This window comes from Podarcis gaigeae, assembly GCF_964106915.1.
Source record: "Podarcis gaigeae genome assembly, chromosome: 8".
NCBI lineage: Eukaryota > Metazoa > Chordata > Lepidosauria > Squamata > Lacertidae > Podarcis > Podarcis gaigeae.
Genome location: NC_139684.1, coordinates 66,854,305 through 66,878,977, shown reverse-complemented (window position 1 = coordinate 66,878,977; position 24,673 = coordinate 66,854,305). Strand labels below are relative to the sequence as shown.

At 43.2% G+C, this 24,673-nt stretch overlaps 1 protein-coding gene across 4 annotated transcripts; it reads left to right on the top strand.

Annotated features, from left to right (window-relative positions):
- The first annotated feature begins 1,388 nt into the window (after window positions 1–1,388).
- On the top strand, window positions 1,389–24,331 carry YTHDF2 (YTH N6-methyladenosine RNA binding protein F2). 4 transcript variants are annotated; one of them, XM_083750788.1, is made up of 7 exons: window positions 1,589–1,852; window positions 2,243–2,267; window positions 3,876–3,955; window positions 5,273–5,401; window positions 10,420–12,006; window positions 19,713–19,745; window positions 23,449–24,331. In XM_083750788.1, exons 1-7 carry the CDS (start codon window positions 1,826–1,828, stop codon window positions 23,470–23,472), a joined length of 1,905 nt encoding a protein of 634 aa, XP_083606914.1. In that variant the 5' UTR covers window positions 1,589–1,825; the 3' UTR covers window positions 23,473–24,331. The 4 variants fall into 4 exon arrangements, with proteins under 4 accessions (XP_083606916.1, XP_083606917.1, XP_083606915.1 ...); XM_083750790.1 differs by lacking the exon at window positions 5,273–5,401 and having other exon boundaries at window positions 1,389–1,852; XM_083750789.1 differs by lacking the exon at window positions 19,713–19,745 and having other exon boundaries at window positions 1,539–1,852.
- Window positions 24,332–24,673: the final 342 nt, after the last annotated feature.

The window sequence follows — 24,673 nt, the reverse complement described above, 5'->3', positions numbered from 1 at the left end:
GCCCATATAGAGTCCTTTTGTAGGTTCTCTTATCGGTACGAGAAAACATATACCAACCAGAAAATGTTGAGAAGCAAAGCAGCTGATCTTTATTAAAGCTGTTGCAACAGGGTGCTCCCCCCCTCAGGAGGGGGAGGGACCCCAAGCCATGCGCACAAACCCTTATATAGACATTTTAAATTGCCCACCCTGGAGTCCAAGACCACCCCCAGAAACATCATACATACATCACAGAAGGGGTGTAGCCCAAGACCACCCCCTAAATACATCAGAGAAGGGGCGGAAATCTGGGTGTGTTGTTTCTTCTTGTCTGCCAGGTTACCTGATTGGATTACCTGGGCATCCTGACCATTCTTGTTGTGATAACTTCTTGTTGTTTAGTCATTTAGTCGTGTCCAACTCTTTGTGACCCCATGGACCAGAGCACACCAGGCACTTCTGTCTTCCACTGCCTCCCGCAGTTATGATAACTACTCAGTTCTTAAATCCAAGTCACAGGTCACAGGCTCACACCCTATTCATATCTTAAATGAGCCCTTAAGACAGGATTTGTGAAAGAGACAATGAGGAGATTTCCCATTTCCTTCAACCTTGCAGAGAAATATTTGAGGTCATTTTGGGAGAGAAAATGGTTTCAGGACTTTTCTTTGGGTTTGACATGTGGTTTACATATTTGTATGTGTTTGCTTGGTACATTTATGAACATCTATTTTGTATTTATAAGACCTTAAAATTCTTATAACATCCGTTTAGGGCTGCACTCAGACAGCACTTTATTCTGTTTCCCCAAAGTTTCCTTATCTGATAATTTCCAAGGTTTATGTGGTATTTCACAAGATGTAAAAGTCACTTCTGGAAAACTAACAGAAGCTTAGTGCTCATATCCATGTTAATTTGCTTCAGGAAAAGAAAAATCTGTTTGCAACACCCATTGACCTGTAAAATCACAGGAGTTTGCATTGTAATTTCCTGTGAGGGAATTTGGGGCAGCATCCCAATTTTATGACTCCGGAGAAAAGCCTAGGCTCCAGTTGCAAACTGCTGTGCACGATGCCACCTGCATCTGCTAGGGCCTTAAACTATATACATGGGCAAAGCCAGGATTTTTGGTTGGGGGGGGTAGAACTGACTTGATTGGTCAGTTAGTTAAGTATACTGCCCTCCGGGTACGCCCATGGCTGTGCGTGTGTGCGCGCGTTTTATTAAAAATATAATAAAAAAGCAGCCAAGGTTGTTAAAGGCATAGGCCCCCTTTCAATAAATTAACAGCCTCCCCCGTCTTCCTTGGCTGCATTTTTCTACATATTATAAAACTTACAGCACCTTTCCGGAAGGGGGCGCTAGTGACAACTCTCCCTCCTCCTCCTCCATCGCCCCACCCCTTTCCCAGAGCGGTTCAACACATTTACCCATCATGCTTTTCTCTGCCCCCGCATCTTCCCCTCTCTCACCCCCCAGCGCGGTCTCTCACCGCGCGCTCCCTTTACCGCGTGACACCCAACCCTCGCCGAGTGCGCGCATGCGTGCGCCCGCGGGGGCGGACCATAGAGAGTGGGGGTTGTTGTGGTAGAGGGACGGGGGCTAGAGCGTCGAGGCGAGAAGCGGGCGGAGCCGCGGGCGGGGCGAGCCAGTCAGAGTCCGCCAGGAAGCCGAGAGCGAGCCGCGCGGTGTGTCGTCTCCTCCTCCTCGCTCCCCGGACAAAGCCGCCGCGGTCTCCGCCACCACTATCGCCCCCGCCCCTTCGCTTCCCCCCGGGCCCCCCCTCGCCTCACCGGCGCAGCTCACCTCGGAACGAGGCCGCCGCCAGACGCCGCCGCACGGAGCCATGTCGGCCAGCAGCCTCTTGGAGCAGGTAACCGGGGTGGGGGGTGAAACTGGCTGGCGGCGGCGGGGAGCTGGAGGTGCCGCGCTGGGAAAGGCCCCGGCTTCGGGCCTACCGGGCGGCTGTGGTGGGGGGGAGCATAAACGGGCAGCGAGGAGGCCCCGCGCGCCCTCCCTCCTCTCCTCGCGTCGCTCCCGTTTCAAACGAACCCCCGCCGTCAAGCAGGGCCCGGCCTTCCTCCCGCCGAAGCCTCCCCGAGGCAGGCGGAGAGGCCTAGGTCTTGCTCTCCGGCTCTTCTCTTCCTTCGCGTCTCCGTCGGACTCGGTGTTCGGGTTCCTCCTCTTTTTGCCTCATCACCTTATGTTTCCCTTTCTTTCTCTTTTTCTCCTCGCCGCTGCGCCGCCGCCGCCGCCGCTGCAGAGACCTAAGGGCCAAGGCACCAAAGGTGAGTTGAGGGACCAGCCGCCGTGGCGGGACCGGGAGAGATCCATGGGGGGTGGCCGGGGAGGTGGTGTTTTCCTTTTTTTGGGTGGGTGGAGGGTGGGTGGTGGGAAGATAGCGCGTTTTCCGTTCATGGAGGATAAGGGAGGGACGCCTCCCGTCCCATTTTTCGATCGGACCTCTTGTTTCCTGAAAGGCATGCAGGTGAGGCGAGTTCCTGCCGTGCCGCCGTCTCTCCAGGAAACCGTAGCGTGGGTTGCCGCATGGGCAACACACATACGTATCCGTGTGACTTTTGAGAAATAAAATGAAACAGAACGTGGCAGGGAGGAATGCAGCGTGTTTTCCCGTAAGCAATGATGCCCCCTGGGGGGGGGGGAAACTGGAGGAAGTCGTCATTGCCTTACGGTTTAAAACTTCGTTCTAGTTATATATATGTGTGTATGTGTGGTGTAAGGGAATCCCAAATTAGTTGATTGAGATGAGAGTGACAAGTTATCCCTGGTTAAGAGGGAAAGTGTGACGTATTTAATGGGCTCTTTAATTCGGCAGAGCAAGGAGCTGGGTGCTTGGAAATTAACGTTTTGAGCTAATTGCAGAAGTGAGTCATAGTTAAGAGGGTGCAGTGCACATTAAAAGGTGGCAGTAGCCAGTTTATGTTAGTGGACTGAGGGGGTATTGCATGTTCCCATTTTCTCTAGGCTTCACCCACCCTCAAAGCAAAAGCAAAAAACAACAACACACAAACACAGCAAGTTTTAATAAAAAGATAATCTATGGCTTACTTCTGGGGTAGTAATTGTGGTGCCATCCGGATGTTGTTGGACCCTAATTCTCCAGCATGCATGGGCAGTGGTCAGGTATGATGGGAGTTGTAGTCTAGCAACATCTGGAAACTGCCCCATTGGTTATCCTTGGATTGCAATATGAAGATAACAGCTCAGAAAAGGGCCCTTTGACAGCTTTTTCAGGAGGAGATCCTTTAAGCAAAATTGGTGGCAGTGAATAACTGGAGATTGGTGGTTTGCCTGAATATTCAGGCTACAGGAGAAGGAATGGACTCATTAAGTTTCTACAGATCTTTTAAGGTGAACATAAAGGAGAGAAGCTTTAAAAGGCCATATAAATGAGAATAGTTTGTAATGTTAAAAAAAGTTAAGGGGATCATTTCATGGGTTCCAGTTGCAGAACAAAATTCTGCCAAAGCCTGTACCTGTGTTTCTCCCTGCCTCACTTTGAAATGCTTGTGCATATGAGATGGGCTGCTCGAAGGGGAAAGTTCCTATTAATGAAGTTGCTCCTTAACTAAGGTTAAATGTAAAGCTAAAAGATGCTTTTTGTGGCTCATGTAGCTGTAAACAGTGTAAAGAGAGTTCAGTTGTGTGTTTGATAATGGCAGCATATACAGGGAGTAATTTGCCTTTTAGTTCCCCAACCTTTACAGTGGAAGGGGGCAGAATTGAAACAGAAGGAAAATTGACATATTTCATTTTCTATGTGCAGAAATAGGGACCAGGTGGCAAGACTTTCTAGGTCACAGGGTGTGGTTTTTAGACAAGATAGAATAAACTAGATTGGTATTGAATAATGCTTGTTATACATTTGTTTTTAGTGCAAAATGGATCGGTGCATCAGAAAGATGGATTAAATGATGATGATATTGAACCTTATTTGAGTCCTCAGGCCAGACCGGTGAGTGATAGAAAACGTACCTATTTGTTTAATGGGTGGGGTGCATTATTAGTAATTGTTTCCTTTTCTGCTATCTAGCTTTCAGGATGCCTTTTGGGCTTGACATTGTACAGTTAACTAATGGCTGACTGAACTGGCAATGCTATATAGATACTCATATGTAACTTATATGGAAATATGCAGTGCACTGTGCTGGTAGCATGTGGTAACAACTGAGTGTTAGCTGAACAATGCTTATAAATGTTGCAAACCTAGCATTAAGTAAATATCCCCCCCCCCCAACTCCTCACCCAGTTCTCCTTAACATGGGACCCGGTGCAAACTTCTTTCAGCTTCCTAAAGGAAGTGTAGACTACATATAAACTTCTATCTCTGTTTTTATCTGTATAAATTGTTTAAGCCTCTTTAGTGGACCAAGGCCACAATCCTCAGCACACTTACATCCTAAATTCTGTGCTTGAAATTCTGCAATTAGCTAAACTGTAAAAGTGCCATTGATTTCACTGGGACTTGCTTTGAAGTAAATGTGCTTAGACTTGTAGAATAAATCAGAGTACAGAATGACTTAGTTCTAGGAGATCTCATTTAGAACACTTACCTTTTTGATCTTCACCAGCAGTTTAATTGTGTGTGAAAGGAGAGGTGCTTCTACTTTAGTTAGATTCAGTCTTCTGATTTAGATGAGAGCTAAAAGTTTCATTTTGACTACTTAAAGACAGCCATTATTCTCCCTACTTCTGGAAGGTGTTTAGGTTCACACTGTGGCTGGGATCTGCTGGGAGAGAATTCCATCATTGTCCAATAATACATTACCGCATGCCATAGTGTATTCTAGTGCACATTTAGCATGATCACGTAGACACATCTAGTCAGTTTGTGACAGGATTAAAGTAGCCTCAAGCTGTTCAGTGCTTCCTGGATACATGAGTATCTTGAATTGTTCCCAGAAGACCATTGCCTCTTGAATCATGTTTTAAGGTGTTCCCAATCACTGATGTGTCAAGACTAGCTGTAGGCAGGTAAAAACATTGCAGTAGCATTCAAAAAACATTGCAAAAACATTCAAAGTTGCAAAGGCACAACAGGTGACTTTCAATTCTGAATTGATAAGAAGGGGCAGTTGCCTTTTCTGCTGATAACTTTGTGAAAAGTGTTCATGCCACTGAAGCTACAGCTGTATGAACAGATATAGGAACATTCCATGCATGTAAACCTGAGGAACCCAGGGCAGACCATCCCCCATACATGCTGGATGTTCCTATTTTCCTGCAATCAAAGGTCTGCTACTCATCATTACCTCACTTTTATTGGCTTCAGCTCCAGTTGGCTTGTCTGCATCCCGTTCCCCACTTACCCTGGATATCAAGTAAACTGACTACAGGACCTTGGTCGGATGAAAAGAAAAGAGCTGGGTGTTACCAGCGTACTTATGACACCTCATGCCAGGTCTTCACTTGATCTTGCTTAGTGGCCTTATGTTATATATACATGTTAAATAGTAGAGGGTGGAATCCTGTGATGCTTGGAAGTTTACAGGGAGCTGGGTGGTTCATAGTGCTTCAGGAATTCCCTGCCAGGAATGAATGGAAATTTTTGAGTAATTGTGTAAATATCTTACAGGCCTTGTAGTAGCGATAGCAAAACCATGTGATTTGTTCTTCCAGAGCACAGTATGTTGCAATTACTTATTTGTACCATGGTGAAAAATAATTAGATTTGGGGGCTCAAAAACAGTTTCCCTACTGGACATGATTGAACATTAGAGTGGCAGTCCCAGAAAACAGTCACCTGGATGCATCTAAAGTGATAGGAAAATGGATCTATTTGGCAGCCTGTGACAACTGGCTGGAGTTATCCAGGGTGCTTTCAATCAGAGCAGAGTCCTGGACAGTCTTAAATCTCATTTGATTTTGCTTAACGCTGATCCCCTCTACCCTGATCATTGCCCAGTGTTTTGTTAATAAAAAAATTGTGCACATGGGTGCTACTTGCGCCTGGGTTCCTATCATCACACCCCTCACTACTGGTAGACGATGCCAACAAAAAGTCAATCAAGATGAGAGGAAGCCCCTAGATGCCAACTTTTAAACTCCAAATTAAAGCATTGCTTTATTTGTGAAGTAGATGTCAACCTAATATTGGTAGGCTTGAGATAACTATGCCTTTGGATGTAGGGAACCTTGGTTTTACCACTTCATTAACTGGGCCTTGGTTGTTACATTATAATCCTTAGTCTTCGCCTTGGAAAGTTTGCATTGCTAGATATGGAATGTCATCTTTGTACTCTTCAGCTCTTCAATTTCTTAAGTAGTAGGTCTTCTGTAAACAAGAGAGATTTTGTTAAGTAGTGGGTGATTATTGTGGTCAGTTTTGCATTTGGGGCAGTTCAATGACAGTTCACTATCAAGATCAGGGGTAGGCAGCCTAAGGTCCGTGGGCCGGATGCGGCTCAATCGCCTTCTCAATCTGGCCCACAGACGGTGCAGGAGTCAGCATGTTTTTACATGAGTAGAATGTGTCCTTTTATTTAAAATGCATCTCTGGGTTATTTGGTGGGCCTGCCTGGTGTTTCTAAATGAGTAGAATGTGTGATTTTATTTAAAATGCATCTCTGGGGCATAGGAATTTGGCTGAAAAAGGTTGCTGACCCCTGATCAAGATCAATGAGGGGTTTTTATGTGCCTACCCCCCCCCCCCCCGCCCCCGGTTCTGCAATAAATTTGGGTGTGGGTGAACTGGACCAGTGTCAGTGTTTTGTGAAGTGGAGCACATCCAGCATACAGTGAGCCCAGTGCTATCAGTTTACATCCTTAATCTTTAGGTGGTGGTGGAACATATTCTTGATTAACTTCAATTAAGATTTAAAAATTCATGGTTTTTGTGTGCAACAGTATGCTCAGTTATGCCATTAATGCCTGTTTATTTGCTGGCATTAAAAGGAAGAGTTCTGGCAGGCTTGAGAGATATGTTTACACTGTTAAAGCAGTTGGTCCTTGGGGGAGCTGTTTGGTTCCTGGAGTACATCTCAAATGCATAGCCTCAAAAGAGCTTACAGAAGTAACATTTTGCAATGATTATTTAATGTGATGTCATGCTGGCAATTGATATTTCAGTTTAATGACAGAGACTTGCAGGTCATAAGTTCATCCTTTGAAAGGCTTAGGGCTGCGCCCAAAGTTAGTGCTAATCAAAATTGACCCATTGAAGTTAATGTGCATAACTAACTTATGTCCACAAATTTCAATGGGTCTTCTCTGAGTTGAACTTTGTTGGATACAACCCTTAGTTTCAAATTTTCACTCTCTTAGCATGTCAGATTCTTCCTTTTCTCACTCTTTGATCAGTTCAGTTATCTGAAAGAAACCACAGTTGGTTTTCCTGCTTCTACAGTGACTGTGTTATGTCCTATTTGAAACTGGCGGGTAGGAAAGCCCAAACTGGACATGAGAATCACCATGAGTGCTCTCAAAAGAAGCAGACATGCTTGTTGTCTGCCGCCCCTCCCCGCCTCACTTCTTGATGATATTTTTAAAAAACTTTAACAATGTGGAGTGATATGACATGATCAGTTGCTACTCCTGCCACACATCACACCTGTGATACAAAGTTTTGTAGTGGGTAAACTGAACATTATCATGCCATATGTATTGAGTTGTGTCCAGCTGAACTTTACTAAGAGCAGGCCCACCAAATTTAACAAACTGAACTTCATCATGGTTATTATTTTCAATGGGTCCAGTCTGAGTAGTACTAGCATTGGATACAAGCCATTATCCTTAAGCATTAGGGAGTTGTGGGTTTGTGACAGCCATGATTTGCCTTTAATGTTATGTTTGGGTCTAAGTCAACACTTAAATGTAATGTAGGTTCCTGAAGCAGAGAGAGGTTGAATTTGCCAACTTTTCATTCTTTTAGTAGCAGCAGTTATGGTACAGATATTATGGCATTGGCCATTGATGAGCATACATCACAGAATTATTGTGAATGAATGAGAACTTTCTTGCTTACAGTACAGGTATGGGTGACCTGTGTCTCTCCAAATGCTATTGGACTTCTGTCAGCCCCAGCCAGCATGATTGGGAAGCTGTTGTAGCTGAACAAAATCTGGAGGGTCATAGGTTTCCTACCTGTGCTATAGTACCTTTGCAACCTAATCCTATGCCAGTCTAAAGGTTAGTGCTGTGAGCGGAAGATTGTACTTCAGTGATCTACAATGCAGCTGCACAAGGCGGAGATGCCACTTACTTTTTGAACTGCTCATAACTTAATATTATTTCTAGAAACCATAAGGTTGTATGTGCAGAACTGCATATGTTCTTCCGCTGTGCACATGGTGCTAAAGAGGCAGTCGGGTATTAATAATTTTAGCAGGTGTGGTCTCCTTGCTTGGCATAAATCAGGCAGTTCTTTCCACCACCTGCAAAGTTTCTTCTCACACATTCAGAAGTGTATGATCCCCTCGCCCTCCATCACAGCTTGTATTCCATTTGAAGCCAATAAATATAAGTTGCAGCATTCATGGCACATCCTCTGCAAGGTGTCTGTGTCTTTCATGGATAGGGGGATGAATTACAGGTCCTACCTTACTGATGACAAGGGAGGAATCCTTGCTGCAGCCTCTGGAAACTGTTCGTTGGCTTATGAAGCATAGCCATAGCCCTTTTCCCAATGTATCTGAATGTTTTTCTTACATTAGTTGAATCTATCCTATGCTTCCTGCAGGGAGCTTCTCCCTGGTCTCCAAAAGCCCTTTAGGCAACTCACCAGTTGCTGCCGAGTGTTGGGCTGGCTCCCAGGTGTAGAGTGACACTGTAAGGTGTTTCCTTGAGCTGGGTGTCCTGTGCCCAGTCTTATAATCTACTCAGACTACACAGCAAAATACATGAAGAGGGTCTTGGTTTAAATAGCTTTGAAATCTGAGACTTGTCAAATACAAAACTACTCATTCTTGTAGGTCCAGAGACAAAGATTTTATCCTTTCATAGCTTGTTGCTGTTCTCACCTTATGTGGGTCTGCTGAACAAGTAACATGGGCTGAGAGATGTTTAAATGAGAACACTTTATCAAGAAGGAATGTTTCTGCTGCTGTGGGGTCGACAACTTATATTGTAGCTGAATGATCAAATAACTTTCACCTATGATCTTGCATTCTAGAACAAGATGAAGCTTTAGGCAAATTAATTAGTATCTCAACCTAGTCTGCCTCACTACTTTGGGCTTCTTGATGGAAGATCAAGAGACATACAAAAATTCATGGGTGCTGTCCAACAGCTGTGCACATCTTATTATGGCTTGTACAGGGGGAACTCTAAATGTGCCCACTAACTGGAGCGTGGGTTTTGTCTACATTTCTTTAAATCTTATACGTACTGGTAGATCATAGAAAATGCATTATCCCTTCTTATTGGTAGAGTGGGGTTCAATGTAAGGTTAATTCTTAGTTATTGGCAGAGACTCTGGGTATAAACCCCAGAAACAACTTCATAACTTCAAATAATAAACACATAATTAAAAACTATTCTGAACTTTATTTGGATTTTTAAATTTGAAATTGTAGTGAATTTTCAACCCACAGTCAAGTGTAAAGAACACAGTTAAAATACAACCTGGTCAGAACTCTTTATCAGTGGTAAAATACAGTGATCTTGATAATGTCTTGGGCTAAAGTCCTTAATGTGCTAGTGCTTTGTGAAGCACCAATCAGATACTTTCAAACGTTTGAGCCACTTTGGATCTTAATGTTTTCTGAGCCCAAATGCATGTAAGTTTAAACTGCACCAAATTATTTAGAAAGAAAAAAAGAGTTGCAAGAACTGAGCCCTCCCTTCACTTTTTCATTTTTGTTTGAAGTATTTACGTGTCTAAATTTTGTTAAATATATAAATTTTGATTGTAATAAGACCTCCAAGTGCCTTTGTAAGGAAATATTAAGTTTTACCAGCCTGGTAACCACGTAATAGTCATCATTTGAAACCTGTTATTTGCTTTCTGTTCTTCACTGGTATCAATATGCCAACAACCTTTGATTGTATCAATGGTGTCTACTGCACTTATCAATTTACTTAGCCTTAATTGTGATTACTTTTAGTACAGTAATCTTAGTTTATATCCTGCTAACCCACAATATAGGTAAGAAGTGCAAACACCACATGTGCTAGACAAGTGGGCACATTTTGGAATATCTTTGTGGTTTAGGGTAAAATGCAGAATGATTCAATTTTCACTGATACTTTAAAACCAATACGTAGCTTATTTTTAATTTTATTATTTCATTTGTCAGTTGTTTTGTACAATAAAAAGTCTCAAAGCAACTTGACGAAAGTGTTCAGTGTTAGCTACAGGTTTCAGTAAATAGGCTTGCCTTGAAAGTTCAATGTGGGGGAAAGGTCTGTGGAAAGCATATATTGTTTCATGCTGCAATGTGCTATTCATTTAACTCTTCAGTTCTTGCTTTTCTCTTCCAGAACAACGCGTACACTGCAATGTCTGATTCCTATATGCCGAATTACTACAGTCCATCCATTGGATTCTCCTACTCTTTGGGTGAAGCTGCTTGGTCTACAGGGGGTGATCCACCAATGCCCTACTTAACATCTTATGGACAGATAAGCAATGGAGAACCTCACTTTCTCCCAGATGCCATGTTTGGACAGCCAGGGGCCCTTGGCAGCACACCATTTCTTGGACAGCATGGCTTTAACTTTTTTCCAAGTGGAATTGACTTCTCAGCTTGGGGCAATAACAGTTCTCAGGGGCAATCAACTCAAAGTTCTGGATATAGTAGCAACTATGCTTATGCACCAAGCTCATTGGGTGGAGCCATGATTGATGGACAGTCTGCTTTTGCTAGCGAGACCCTGAATAAGGCACCTGGCATGAATACCATTGACCAAGGGATGGCAGCTTTGAAGCTAGGCAGCACTGATGTAGCAAGCAACGTCCCAAAAGTTGTTGGCTCTGCTGTTGGCAGTGGGTCTATTGCCAGCAATATTGTAGCTTCCAATAGCTTGCCTCCAGCTACCATTGCTCCTCCAAAGCCAGCATCCTGGGCTGATATTGCCAGCAAACCTGCAAAACAGCAACCCAAGTTGAAGACCAAGAATGGCATTGCAGGGACAAGTCTTCCACCACCTCCCATAAAACATAACATGGATATTGGAACTTGGGATAACAAAGGGCCAGTGACAAAAAATGCTTCCCAGGCTTTAGTTCAGAATATTGGTCAACCACCAACCCAAATATCTCCCCAACCGATGGGTCAGCAAATGAGTAACAGCCCTCCAGCTGTGCAGCCTTCCGCTGGACAACAGCCACAACCCCTGCCACCTCCACCACCCCAACCAACTCAGCTGCCAGTGCAGCAACAGGCAGCTCAGCCTGCCCGCTGGGTTGCACCTCGTAACCGTGGCAATGGGTTTGGCCAGAATGGAGTGGATGGTAGTGCAGTTGGACAATCTCAGGCCACTTCTGGTTCTGCCCCTTCGGAGCCACACCCAGTCTTGGAGAAGTTGAGGTCCATCAACAACTATAACCCTAAGGATTTTGACTGGAACCCGAAACATGGTCGGGTTTTCATTATCAAGAGTTACTCTGAGGATGATATCCACCGTTCCATTAAATATAACATCTGGTGCAGTACAGAGCATGGTAATAAGAGACTGGATGCTGCTTACCGCTCCATGAATGGAAAAGGTCCTGTTTACTTACTTTTCAGTGTCAATGGCAGTGGTCATTTCTGCGGAGTTGCAGAAATGAAATCTGCTGTGGACTACAACACATGCGCAGGCGTGTGGTCCCAGGACAAATGGAAGGGACGCTTTGATGTCCGGTGGATTTTTGTGAAGGACGTTCCCAACAGCCAACTGCGGCACATTCGCCTAGAGAACAATGAGAATAAACCAGTGACCAACTCCAGGGACACTCAGGAGGTTCCTCTGGAAAAGGCTAAGCAGGTGCTGAAAATCATTGCTACTTACAAGCACACCACTTCCATCTTTGATGACTTCTCACACTATGAGAAACGCCAAGAGGAGGAGGAAAATGTGAAAAAGGTAACTTGCCAAACTGCCAGGATTTGGTAGGGAGTAGAAACAAAGGGGAAGAATTAGGTGTGATTATATGACCATGGCCTCCTCCTCCTTATAAGTGAGTTTGAAGGGGGTGTCATTGCTCTGTAAACAATTATTGAGAAGCTTGTGTAGCACAAAAATACATTATATTGGAATACTGTTAGCAAACTTCAAATAGGCCTCTTTCCACTGACACAGTGAAAGGGCTAGATGAGGGTTCTTGCAGTCTTATTCATGTGTGACTTTAACGGAGATCAAATTGTTGAGCTTCAGTGAAAAGTATGACTGCATTTTTGTTTTTGGCCAAAACGTTTAATATGATTTCCCCATTTTGTACTTGCAGTTTGTTTGTATTCCTATACCTATGGTCTTTTGACTAGAGCAATAAAATTAACTTGACATCTCTAAAAGATATGCTGAGGAAAGTGTTGCTTCTTGGTGAGAAGATGCTAATAAATGGGAAGTAGAAACATAGGGCAGGATCCAAACACCTACTTTGGGCATGTCCAAGGCATTGATAACATCTGGTGGAATACTTGACTTCTGAATAGGAGGCCCTTATTTCATATCAAACTGCTTATGAAACTTCACTGTTTCAAAAAAAGCCATCTCATATGACATGAGGATTGTCTTTTGAGGAACACAAGTCCATACCTCCGTTGGGCATCGGAAGCCAGTTGCATTAGTTTTCTTATGTAGGTCTTTGAAAGATACTTCATATACATCAGGAATGGGGAATCTCTGGCCCTCCAGATGTTGTTGGACTCCAGCTCTCATAATCTTTGTCTATTGGCTGAGCCAGCTGGGGCTGATGGGTAGTCCAACAACATTTGGAGGGCTGCAGGTGCCAAATTCCTGGTACAGAGTAAGGATGAAATCCAGTGCTGCTGTTCTGCTTGCAACCCTGGGTTGGAGGACTGAAGGGGAAATAAAAGATTTTCCTCCCTATCTCCTTTGCTGGATCAGAAACATGTGGGATGACAGCATTAACACTAAAACAAATCCTGTGACATCTCAAAGACTAACAAATTTATTATGGCCTAAACTCTTCACAAGATAGACTCCCTTCAACAGATGCATGTATGGACTAGAATAATTCCAAATGTATGCCACTGCAAACCAGCATAAGTGTTTGCTTCCCCTTTTGGTATACATAAGTGCAGGTTTTCTGGCACTGATGATGAAGAAATGGTTGTAACCTACCCTAGGACCTCATGGTGAAGGGCAGGTAATAAATTGAATGAGTAATAATAGGGCACACGCTCTTTAAAAAATGTTGCATGGGAAAGGTTAATGCGTACAACCACCTATGGGTCTCAGGTTACTTCGCGAACTTTGAAGGGTGTTGTTTTTTTAAAGACTGAAATACGACCTCCAGCATTTTTACAATAGTGGCTTATGAGGCACCTATGTTGTAAAAATGCAATGAGCAAGGAAGCAAAACTAAGTGGGCAAAATAGACCTTGGAGGTGCTTATGTTTATGGTTTGTAGAACTTCAAAGAAGGTGCAGGAAGGAAGAATGGCAGAGCAGTAGAAGTATATTAATTCTTTCAAGTCCAGTGGGTACTTGATGTTTTCAGGCACTCCTTTTAAAAATTGTAGTACTTTTGTTAAAATTCAGCTTATGTATTAACAGCAATGCAGACAATGTTAAAAGCTGATACGCTGCTGGAAAAGCATGCTTTTAAGTTAAAAGCTCCATGAGTTGCCTTTTGTTCCTCCTTGGAGTTAGATCAGTGGACCCTCAAATGGACAAATAAAAACAGTATTATTTTGTCCCTAGTATTGTCTAAGCAAAGTGATTTTTTTAAAAAGTCTGTACATTTGTTTTATATAAGACTGCCACAGTCTGAAAAGTACATTAAAAGTGGTTTGGTTTGTAATAGTTCAGTGTTTAGCATATCAGTTTTGGATGTGTCCTCCATGTTATGAGAATCTGATCCTAGCCATGAATAGGCAGAAACTCTTTAAGTGGGAGCTGACTTTTACTTTTAATGGGATGTAGTAATGGTTTTAAGCAGAAGTGGTGCATGTCATCCTCTGTAGCCTGTTCTGTTGGCTTCTGGAGAAGAACTTCCCCATCTAAGTTGTCCAGGCACCTGTAAAGTGGCATAAGGCTTATTGGTCCACTGTCATTTGTAACAGAGGTCGTTTTTCAAAGAGCTTGTTTTCTTGACAGATGGCAGGAAGATGGTAAGAGATTCTCCATCCCTGCTCTTTGAAAGATCAACACTTCAATTTGCCTGAAGTGTAACTTTTTAAAGCTACAGTTAATTTCATTGGTTGGGGATCCACCTAATACTGTAACTCCTCCAGTGCTACTTTGACATGGTAATATTGGGAAAACTTGTATTTTCAAGGGGCTTTAGATTTATAACAATATTCTGTGAAACTGTAGCACCCTAACAGCAGTCAGAATGTAGGGATACAGTCAAACCTCTGTTCCCAAACTCCTCCGTTGTTGAATGTTTTGGCTCCCAAACGCTGAAAACCCATAAGTAAGTCTTCCGGTTTTCGAAGTTTTTCAGAAGCCGAACGTCCAACACTGCTTCCACTTGAGTGCAAGAAGCTCTTGCAGCCAATCGGAAGCTGTGCCTCAGTTGTCAAATGTTTCAGAAGCTGAACGGGCTTACGGAACGGATTATGTTCGACAACCGAGTTTTGACTGTACAGTCTTAAACCCAGGCAAGAGCAGCTGTTTTTTGTATTCTCATGAACCACTTGATGTTCCAAGCAGTGTTTGGGGGGGGGGGCAGAGGTATATTTTGCTACACAACCAACTTCTTCATGAGTGATCAGGTTCTATAATAAAGCACCACCTGGCAGCAAGTGTGAAACATTTTTATGAGTTCCTTGCAGTCTTGCATATCTGAGACATCATATGTAAAACCAATAGAAAGCTGTAATGAGTGGAACATCTCTTAAAAATAGTTTCAGAAGTCATGGTGAGAGAAGCTCTTAATGTTTTACCACATCCTTATGAAAATGTTCTCAGGATGGATAAAATTGGATCATAGGAACCTGGGAAGCTGCAAGTTAGAACATTTGTCTCCTCCGCCTGCAGCTCTCCAGGGTCTCAGGCAGATGGTCTTCCCCATAACCTGCAACATGATCCTTTAACTGGAAGTGTCAGACATTGAGCCTAGGACCTGCTGCATGCAAAGCATGTTCTGCACTACTGAACTGTGGTCACATGCAATATCAGGATCATCGGCTGCCAGTTGGCCATCTCTGCCTAACATGACCTACTTGGAAGTAAATCTCAGTGAAATTGGTAAGCTTTTAATGTGCCACAGTACTCCATTGTTGATAGAAAATATTTGTTCATCTTTCTTAGAGCTCTGGACTATGTAAGCAAAGTACATACTGTTTAGAGCTTTAAGAATTTGCCTAAAGATTTGCATTCTGCAATGGCATTTTTTGTTTTTGGCTGTCCAGAGTTCTCTCTGCATATCTCAGAGCAATGTTCCTCAAACTTAGGTCTTCAGCTGTTTTTGGACTACAACTCCCATCAGGAAGTTGTGGTCAGGGATGATGGGAGTTGTAGTCCAGCAACACCTGGAGGCCCAAGTTAGAGAAACACTGTGAGGGTGAGAAGCCCAGAGGAGTGGGCATAATCACTTGGAGACTCGCACACCTCTGATAGCCTCAGCAGCTATTTAGGCGAGCATTTTTTCCTTAGAGAGTTATTTGGAGAATATTCCTTTCAAGAGGCCTGTCTCCCATTCATACTTAAGGAAGAAAGCCTTCTCTGTTCTATGGTTATTGATAGTTATAATCAATAAAATAGCAGGATAAGTAAAAAAAAAAAAAAAATACAACCCCAACCCCACAAAAATGAGTGCTCAGAACTTGATTCAAGCAAGTATAGAAAAACTGTAAATTCCCTGGTCTGGTGATCACTAAGTGAGGAACTATGGACTGTGGAGACCACCTTTCACATAAGGGAGCTCCATTCCTCCAAAAATATCAGAAATGTAAATCACTGAGTAGTCACATTCTATTAATACTATACCTAAGCACTTGGAACTTGGTTGTTGAGCGTTCAGTGACTTACACATTTGCTTTGCTCTGATTCAGAGTGTTCAGATTTGCTCCCTTTTTCTTTTGTGCTGCTCCCAAAGCTAGTGTGTTTAGAAGAGATGATTGATTGTAACAAAAGTGGAGTCAGAGGGGAGCTTGTGGCTTAAAGACACTCCTATACCTCTGTCATTTGAACACTGTTCTTAGTCCTCAAGCCTCAAGCTCTGGCCTCTATTTGGGACTAGATTTAAGGGGCTTGAACTTTGCCCTTGAGTCAGAGCCATAGCCAAGCTAGACTTTCTGTTCCTTCTTGCAGCAGGATGGTTTGAACAGTAAGCAGGCAAACTATATTTCAGAATCCTGTGATGAAGCCTGGTTTGCAGCATTAGGGTTCAGAAAGCTCTTCACTACTTTTCCTGATTTTGCCACTACTTAAATTTCAGTTGGGGTAATAACACTAGCAAGTACCTCAATCTTCTTACCAGATCCCCTTAGAATATTCTCTGTTTTTTGTGTGTACCTAATTCTACAGGCTTGGATTTGAAAGTAAATTTTGGCAAGTTGCTAACAGAGGGCTAGTTGCCTTCATATGGGGGAAAGGCCATAGCTCAGTGACAGAGCATCAACAGGTCCAGCATTTTCAGTTAGGTCTGGGAATGTCTTCTGTCTGAAACCCTGGAGAGCTACTGCATGTCAGGGTAGACAATACTGAAATAGATGAACCAGTGGTTTGACTCAATATCAGGCAATTTCCTATGTTCCTGTGACTGTTTTAAAAACGAGTGAAGATACTGTATTTTTCAGTCTATAAGACGCCCCCATGTATAAGACCCCCCTATTTTTAGCGACTCAGTTTAAAGAAAATGAGGGGAGATGGCCCAGAGTTGTTGCTTCTCCTCCCACCCATGCAACTGCAAGCTTCTCCCCCCCCCCCACGTTTCCCACGCGCAGTGGCATCAGGGGAAGTTGCGTTCCTGCCAGCCGGCGGGCAGGCACACCGCTTCTCCCCCCCCCCCCACGCAGCTGCGGGCAGGAAATACTCCCTAGATTGTTTCCTGCTCACTGTGGCATTGGGGGAAGTTGTGCTCCCGCTTCTGTCCCCCATGCTACTATCTGTGTATTGGATGACCCCAGTTTTTTAACATGATTTTTGAGTCAAAAAATCTTGTCTAATACACAAAAAAACATGGTAAGAGAAATATGAGCATGATGGCCACAGTGCAGAATTTCACAGATGAAATTAACTTAAGAGAGCCAGCATGAGGCAGTGGTTAGAGTAGGCTGCAGGGGAGACCCGCCTTGAAACTCACTGGATGGCCTTGGGGCAGTTGCTTTCTCTTAGCCCAGCTTTTCCTTCCACTGTCTGGTGCGCTCCAGATGTTGCACTCCATTTCCCAGTGCCTCTGAACATTTGCCCATGCTGGCTGGGGCTGATAGGAGCTGGGTAATTTTGGCTTACCCTAATCCAACACAGAAGGTTATTTGTGAGGATAAAATAGAGTAACCTATACAGTGGTACCTCGCAAGACGAATGCCTCATAAGACGAAAAACGCGCAATACGAAAGAGTTTTCCGTTTTTTGAGTCGTTCCGCAAGACGAATTTCCCTATGGGCTTGCTTCGCAAGACGAAACGTCTTGCGAGTTCTTGCGAGTTTGTTTCCTTTTTCTTAAAGCCGCTAAGCCGTTAATAGCTGCTAAGCCGTTAATAGCCGCTAAGCCGCTAATAGCCGTGCTTCGCAAGACAAAAAAACCGCAAGATGAAGAGACTCGCGGAACGGATTAATTTTGTCTTGTGAGGCACCACTGTATCCATGTTCATTGAGTAGGATACAAATGCAGAAAATGTCATTTACCTATTTTGTAAGAGTCCTGCAGCTTTGTTGGCACAATGCAACCTCTTCTTCCTCTCCTGTTCCTTCCAGTCCCCTGTTCACCCTCAAAATCAGTGCTGGAGATTTGGGGGACCTTCCAGAGCATTTTTTTGGGGCGCATGTGTGAAGGAGAGAAAAGGAAAATGCTATTGCACCAGTGGAACTCAATCATTGACGCAACCTTCAGTTCCTTATAGGTCTTTCTCCTTACCTCCCCACCTCCTGCCATTAACTCAGTGCCCAAAGCATAGTCAGTATTTGTACAATACGTAATTAAAATAGTTTGTGAGACACTATTCATTCTAACTTCTGATAGGACTTCAAAGTGTATTAATGCTACCAATTCTTAAAAGCATCTCTAAATAGCACCTCATGTCTGTCACGTTTTTGCTTCCTGAAATAAAGTTGCAAAAAGTTTCCTTACTCTGTTGTTTCTGAAAGGTTGTTTTGAAGGTATCTTACTAGGATTTGTTAAGAAGCATCACTGCCATTTTAGTTAGGAGTTTGGTGTAATGTACTCAGTCAGGGTTGGAAGCCTCATGCCCGGGGACTGAATATGGCCCTCCAGGCTTCTCTGGTTGGCCCTTGATGCTTTCTCTTTGGCTACTCCCCTCTTCAACCTGCGCCCCTCCCCCCAACTTGTGCTGCTTCATGCCTTCCTTGGGTGTCTGTGGCTGGCATGTGTTGTTGAACTTTGATAATGTCTCTTTCTTGCCTGGACAGTGTGGTTGAACTTTGATAATGTCTCTTTCTTGCCTGGACAGTGGATGTAGAGATGAGCATGTGGGATAAACACGTGGCCATATAAAAACCTCTGTCTTTTCCCTGGCAAGAATGTAGCCTACTACACAAGCAGAAAAGTCACATCCACTGTGCTGCCTCCTTTTGCCTCTAGTTCCTTCCTTGTGCCATGCATGCAGCCCTTGAAAAGATCTATGAAAGAATGTGGCTATCAGATTTTTCCCATCCCTGTTCTACATTATGATAACTGCCATGCCATTGGCTCACAATGCATTCCCTTGTGTACAAAGTTGTATTTGCAAAAGTGGAAAGCACTTCTTTTGAAGGCAAATCAAAGCTGCTTGTGAGGGTTTGTCCCATCAAACACTTTAGCATATGTCATGGGTTGGTGAAGTTGACGAAATCTTGAGGGCTGTCTTGAAAAGCACTTCTGCTTAGATGCTTGAGCAAATGTGTTTTGGACACAAGCCATTGGCTATTAAGCAATTTGCAAACCATGGTTTGGCTGATGGGGCTGTGTCTTAAGTTCCCATGTTCCCTATTCCTCTTGCACACTCAGATTTCCTGATTCAAAGTGAAGGAGGGCACCTCTGCTTTGTGTAACCATAGTATAGTTCTAGTTCTTGTTTGGAGGCAAAACAGAGGTTGCACAAATCAGTTTGTTCAGTTTTGGATATGCTGACACACCGTGGTTTGCCGGAAGTGGGGAGTGAATTGGAACATAGGAGAGGAGAAACATGCAACGTGAAAGCATGATTCCAGTGACCTAAGCATAGTTGAATTTTTACATAGAACAAGCTGAAGAGTGTAGCTATTGGGACAAGATGGCTGACGAGAATTTTACATAAATTTACATACAACATCTTAGTTGGGCCCCTAGTCCATTGCTTTGTTTGCATTGATAGTGTACATACGTTCTTCTTCCAGAAGAGAGAACTTTCATATGCATAAGGCATCAGGTTTGGGAATATGACAGATGATTTGCCCCTAGCATTTGTTTTCAAGGCTATTATCAGTGCAATGAAAGCTAATAGCATTAATTGCTTTCTAGGTGCTGTACAACGATGACTTCATTCAAATTATGGTAAATCTATATAATTTGTATGGTGATAAATCTATCAGAAGCTAAATTCTTATATAGTATTTGAAATGCTGTGTTAGATAGCTAGTGCATTATAGAAATTTCAGATTGGCTTTGGTGTTTATAGTAACTACACTCAATTTGTAGAAAACACATGGTTGTGGGAATCAAGCAATAGAGGGCATCACCTCCAGGACTTAAACTAGACAGGCAGAGCTTGGCCACAGATCTTGAATTCTGGATTACAGCTAGATTGCAATAATCCCGTGGTTTGTGTTCAGTGCTTGTCCTACTCGAAGTATACCCACTGAAGTTAATGGATATTACTTGCTTAGTTTCATTAATTTAAATGGGTCTCCTCTGAGTGGGACTTACTTGGATACAACCTAAAGTGTTGTTTGTGATGTTTCCCTTGAAGATTCTGGATACCTTTTTATATAGGACCACTTTTCTGTACCATGTTTTAACACAGTCCCAAACTAGGTTACCATGAATTAAACAATTTAAAAATGTAATGCATAAAACTGCAGAAAATTTTTAATAAAGCTGTTAAAACAAAAACACACTTTCAGTACAATCCCTAACACCTGGTAGAATAAAACATTTTCACTTGTCTCTGAAACAAGATTAAGAAAGAATGTTGTTGGGCTCTCAGGCAAGATTGATTAATTAAAATTAGCAAAAAGAAAAAAACAGTTTATGGTTATTACTGTTGTTATTGTTTTTAACCTCCTTCCACAAATTTTCCAGTATATTAAATGTGAAAAAAGCTAACATCATTTAAATCAAGCTTCCTGTTGATTCACCTTCATACATTTCCTAAACTATGGCACAAATCTCTCAACTAAATTATGTTAACTTGCAACTAGCTAGAGTATTACACTGTTTTAGTCTTAAAACCAGGCGTTGCATCTTCGCCACACTGTATACCCTCTAAAGCAGTCTTTTTCTGGTGTCCTGGTGTTCTTCAGATATTTTGGACCACAACTCCCATAATCCCTGACCTGCTGGCTGGAGTTGATAAAAGTTGGAGTTCTAAACATCTGGATGGCACCAGGTTGGGGAAGGCTGCAGCAGGGTGTTGTGGGATGGAATTAGATCAGGAATGTCTACATGCAGGATGTTCTAAAGGAAACATTCTGGAATAGTATACCTGATACGATTTCCAAAACAAAAGACAACACTGGATAAATTATGGAAGGATATCTTACTCAGTTGCAGCTGTGATCCATTGAGATCAGAAAGGATGTACTTTACCTTACATTTGCTTTTTGCTCTGGAGAAGTAATTTTCTTGCCGATAAGTAAAATTCCAAATTTTGTCCCAAGTCAGGTGGTCTTCCCATGTAACCTGTGTCTGCTCTTCTACTTACTCTGTGATAGATAACATCTTGCAGCATTACCTCTTCCGTCATCCTCTTCTGACAGTGTTGAGGGCTGAGTCCTAGATTGTTTTTTCCTGCATTGGGTTGTTCCTGTGTTTCATCAATAGCCTTAAGGGAAAGTGGAATTAATAGCCTTTCCCCATAGATTATAGTCCTATCTTTCACATTCCTGTTTGACAGAGGAGTAAAAGAGACAATTGGGGTTTTCCTAAGGTAATCTGGTTGGCCACAAAGGGAATGACATGGCGGATAAGATAGGCTTATAGTTTGACCCAGCAGAGCTTTTCTTTTCTTACAACTTTGCCAAGACCATCTAGAAAGTTAATGAAAAAATGGGGATTTGAACTGTTGATAGGTAATGGCCTATTGAATAGACTGGCCTATCAAAAGTCTACAATAGTTCAGCAAAGTGCCCAGGCAAACATCTGTGATGGAGTACAATTTCCATTAAGGAGCTTTGCATTAGTATGTAACTTAAAGCTTGTCTCTGCATTCCTTTAGATTTATATGGGAGCAGAGTCTGCTCTGTTGGCATCCCTGCCTTGGTATCAAACATGTGATAACCAGCTGACATGATGTTCTCAGTAGCCTGAAGGGATCAGTTATGCCTGAATAGTAAAGGGATTTCTTTGCACTCTTCCTGAAGTGCTGCTAGTTAGCAGCTTAGCCTTCATCTTTTAGATGGGATGCATGCTGAGTGTCCTGCAATATACAGTGGTGCCCCACAAGACGAATGCCTCGCAAGACGGAAAACCCACAAGACGAAAGGGTTTTCCGTTTGCGATTTGCTTCGCAAGACGAATTTCCCTATGGGCTTGCTTCGCAAGAAGCAAGCCCATAGGGAAAATTCCGGGGACCTCTTTTAAATGCTGGTGGTGGGGAGCAAAGCCTTTTTCCCCCTCCGGCCTTCAGAAGAGGTCCAGGAAGGCCGGCGGGGGCCGAAAGGCTTTGCTCCCCACCGCCAGCATTTTAAAAGCAGTCCGGGATAGCAGGGAAGCGCTTCCCGCTATCCCGGATGGCTTTTGAAGGCCGGCGGGGGGAGCAAATACTTTTGCCTCCCACCGGCCTTCAGAAGAGGTCCTGGACCTCTTTGCTCCCCCCTGCCTGCCTTCCTGGGAGAGCGGAGAAACGCACGCTGTCCCGGACGGCTTTTGAAGGCAGGCGGGGGGGACCAAAGACTTTCGCCCCCCCCACGGCCTTCAGAAGAGGTCCAGGACCTCTTCTGAAGGCTGGCGGGGGGCAAAAGTTTTGTCCCCCCTGCCTGCCTTCCCGGGGGCTTTTAAATCGCCCCGGGACAGCGGAGAAGTCCTCCGCTGTCCCGGGGTTTTTTAAAATGCTGGGGGTGGGAAGAAAAGCCCTTGTCCCCCCCCCAGCCTTCAGAAGAGGTCGGGGGACAGACTGTCCCCGGACCTGGTCTGAAGGTGGTTTCCATAGGAACGCATTGATTGATTTTCAATGCATTCCTATGGGAAACCGTGTTTCGCAAGACGAAAAACTCGCAAGACGAAGAAACTTGCGGAACGAATTAATTTCATCTTGCGAGGCACCACTGTATAGGTTCAGACCACATTAACTTTCTGCTTTTAGCGGTTAAATTATAAAATAATCAGGTAAATGGAAGGTGCAGCATGATTACATATAGTTTGTTCATATAAATGGAATGGAATGCAGCTAAATTCTATCCTGACACCTTTTGAGTGGAAGTGTTGTGTTTTCAGTTGCCATCACCTCTGGAGAGCTTTATGCCTTCATAGCTTAGTTTTCAGTTGGTGTGTTGATAGCACACTTTATACCAACTATTGCATTGCCACTTGTTTACTAATTGTTTCACAATGTAAAAGAGGAAGAAGAAACAGAAATTACCACTATCTGGTTCTGGGGTAGCCAACATTGTGCTCTCCAGGTGTTGTGAATGACAGCTCCCATCAGTACTAGCCAGCATGATCAATGGTCAGGGATGACTGGAGTTGTGGTCCACAACATCTAGAGGGAGCCACGTGCCTACCCTGATCTAGTTAAGGTCCAAAAATTTGCTGATTGTTAGAAATATTGGTGTCTTTAGGAGGACGCAGACCCAAGTGAATGTTTTTCATGATACAGACTGGCTTGCTTCAAAAGATGTTTTAGGGATTAAAATGTGCACAAAGCAGGTGCTGTCTGGTATATTTGGAATATGAGGAGGTAGCTCAGCTCAGCTGAATATCCACAGAATGACTCTCATCCTAAGTCATTAACCTATTCAGCAGTGAAAATAATACTATTAAAAGTTTTACAAAACTGCCGTGCCACTAACCGCCGCCTTTCTGTCTCTCTCTCCTGCAGGAACGTCAAGGCCGTGTCAAGTAAAATGCTGAGCCCTTCCACAGAGACTGCAGCAGACATGCTGCAACATGGATATCTTTCAGAAAGGACGAAAAACTACACCAGAGAAAATTAGAACTTGTTTCATTGACTTCATACAAACTCTTATAAACTTACAGTTTTAAAAAAAGTATTGGAATTTCACAAGAGACATAGGACTTAAAAACAAAAACAAAAAAAACCCTTCTAGGTAGAGTAGAGGTGAAAACTGTCCCCTTTCTTTTGGCTTTGGTTGTGATTTCAGAGCATACGCTTTGTTTTTTTGTCTTTTTACTATGTTGATCGGATTTTAAAGTCCGCAAGTGGCATATGCCTTTTTCTCTAATTTTTAAACCTGCCGCTTCCCTGGTTTCCTGGCCTTCTAAACCTCTCTTCCCTCTGTTTTTTTTGACATTTGCACTTGGAACACCGAGTTGTGACTTTCTTTTGGACATCTACCATGGAAAGTGGAATAAATAACATTTTTTCCATGGACTGGAAGAGGAATTTTATGAAGAATTTGATTTTTTATGCCTAGAAGATTTGAATGGAATCTGTCGGCAAGGTCGTGTCTGAGGGGTGGTTCATTTTCTCTCAAAGTCAAATACGAAGAGTCCTAAGAAATGTTCTGTTCTTGTGCATTATATAGATTACAGATTAAGTCTGGCTTGATTTGATTTGAAGGCTGAGAACAGTGGTAAAAACTTGTTTGTTTACAGGAACATTAATTTTGGAAGAAAAATATTGTAAACTGTGTAGTGAATGTTTCTTCAGTTTTCTTGTTAAGCCAATGAGGAATGGGCGCTGCCTTTCTTTCACCATTAATCACTTCTCAATAATAAACGTGAGATCCTGTTGAGCATCACTTTTTGGCCCCTTAGTTTTTAGTCTGTAGGCCACTGCTTTAGCGCTTGTGCACAGCAACGAGAAGCTTCAATATGAGGAATAAAAGCGGGTGTGATGAACTTCAGTGAGGCTTTCCAGCCTCTAGTTCATTGGCTAGTTCTGGTCTTTCTCTTTTAAGAATTCACTTCTCAGGGAGTTGCTGCCTGACTATTATCTTAACACCAAAGGTGACCCCTACTCTAAAGCAAGTAGCATTTATGAGGTCTCCTTTTACAGGCCAGGTTTTTGTAATTGCAGACCTGCTTTACATCACAGTGGTGGTCTCTTTGATATTGGGGGATGATTTGTTTGGTGGTATGGG

Bases quoted from the DNA above. Each gene is read 5' to 3' on its own strand.
- YTHDF2 (XM_083750788.1), top strand. From the start codon at position 1,826: ATGTCGGCCAGCAGCCTCTTGGAGCAG. The intron at 2,268-3,875 runs GTGAGTTGAGGG...ATTTGTTTTTAG, and splicing joins TAAGGGCCAAGGCACCAAAG to TGCAAAATGGATCGGTGCAT. The intron at 12,007-19,712 runs GTAACTTGCCAA...ATTGCTTTCTAG, and splicing joins AGGAGGAAAATGTGAAAAAG to GTGCTGTACAACGATGACTT.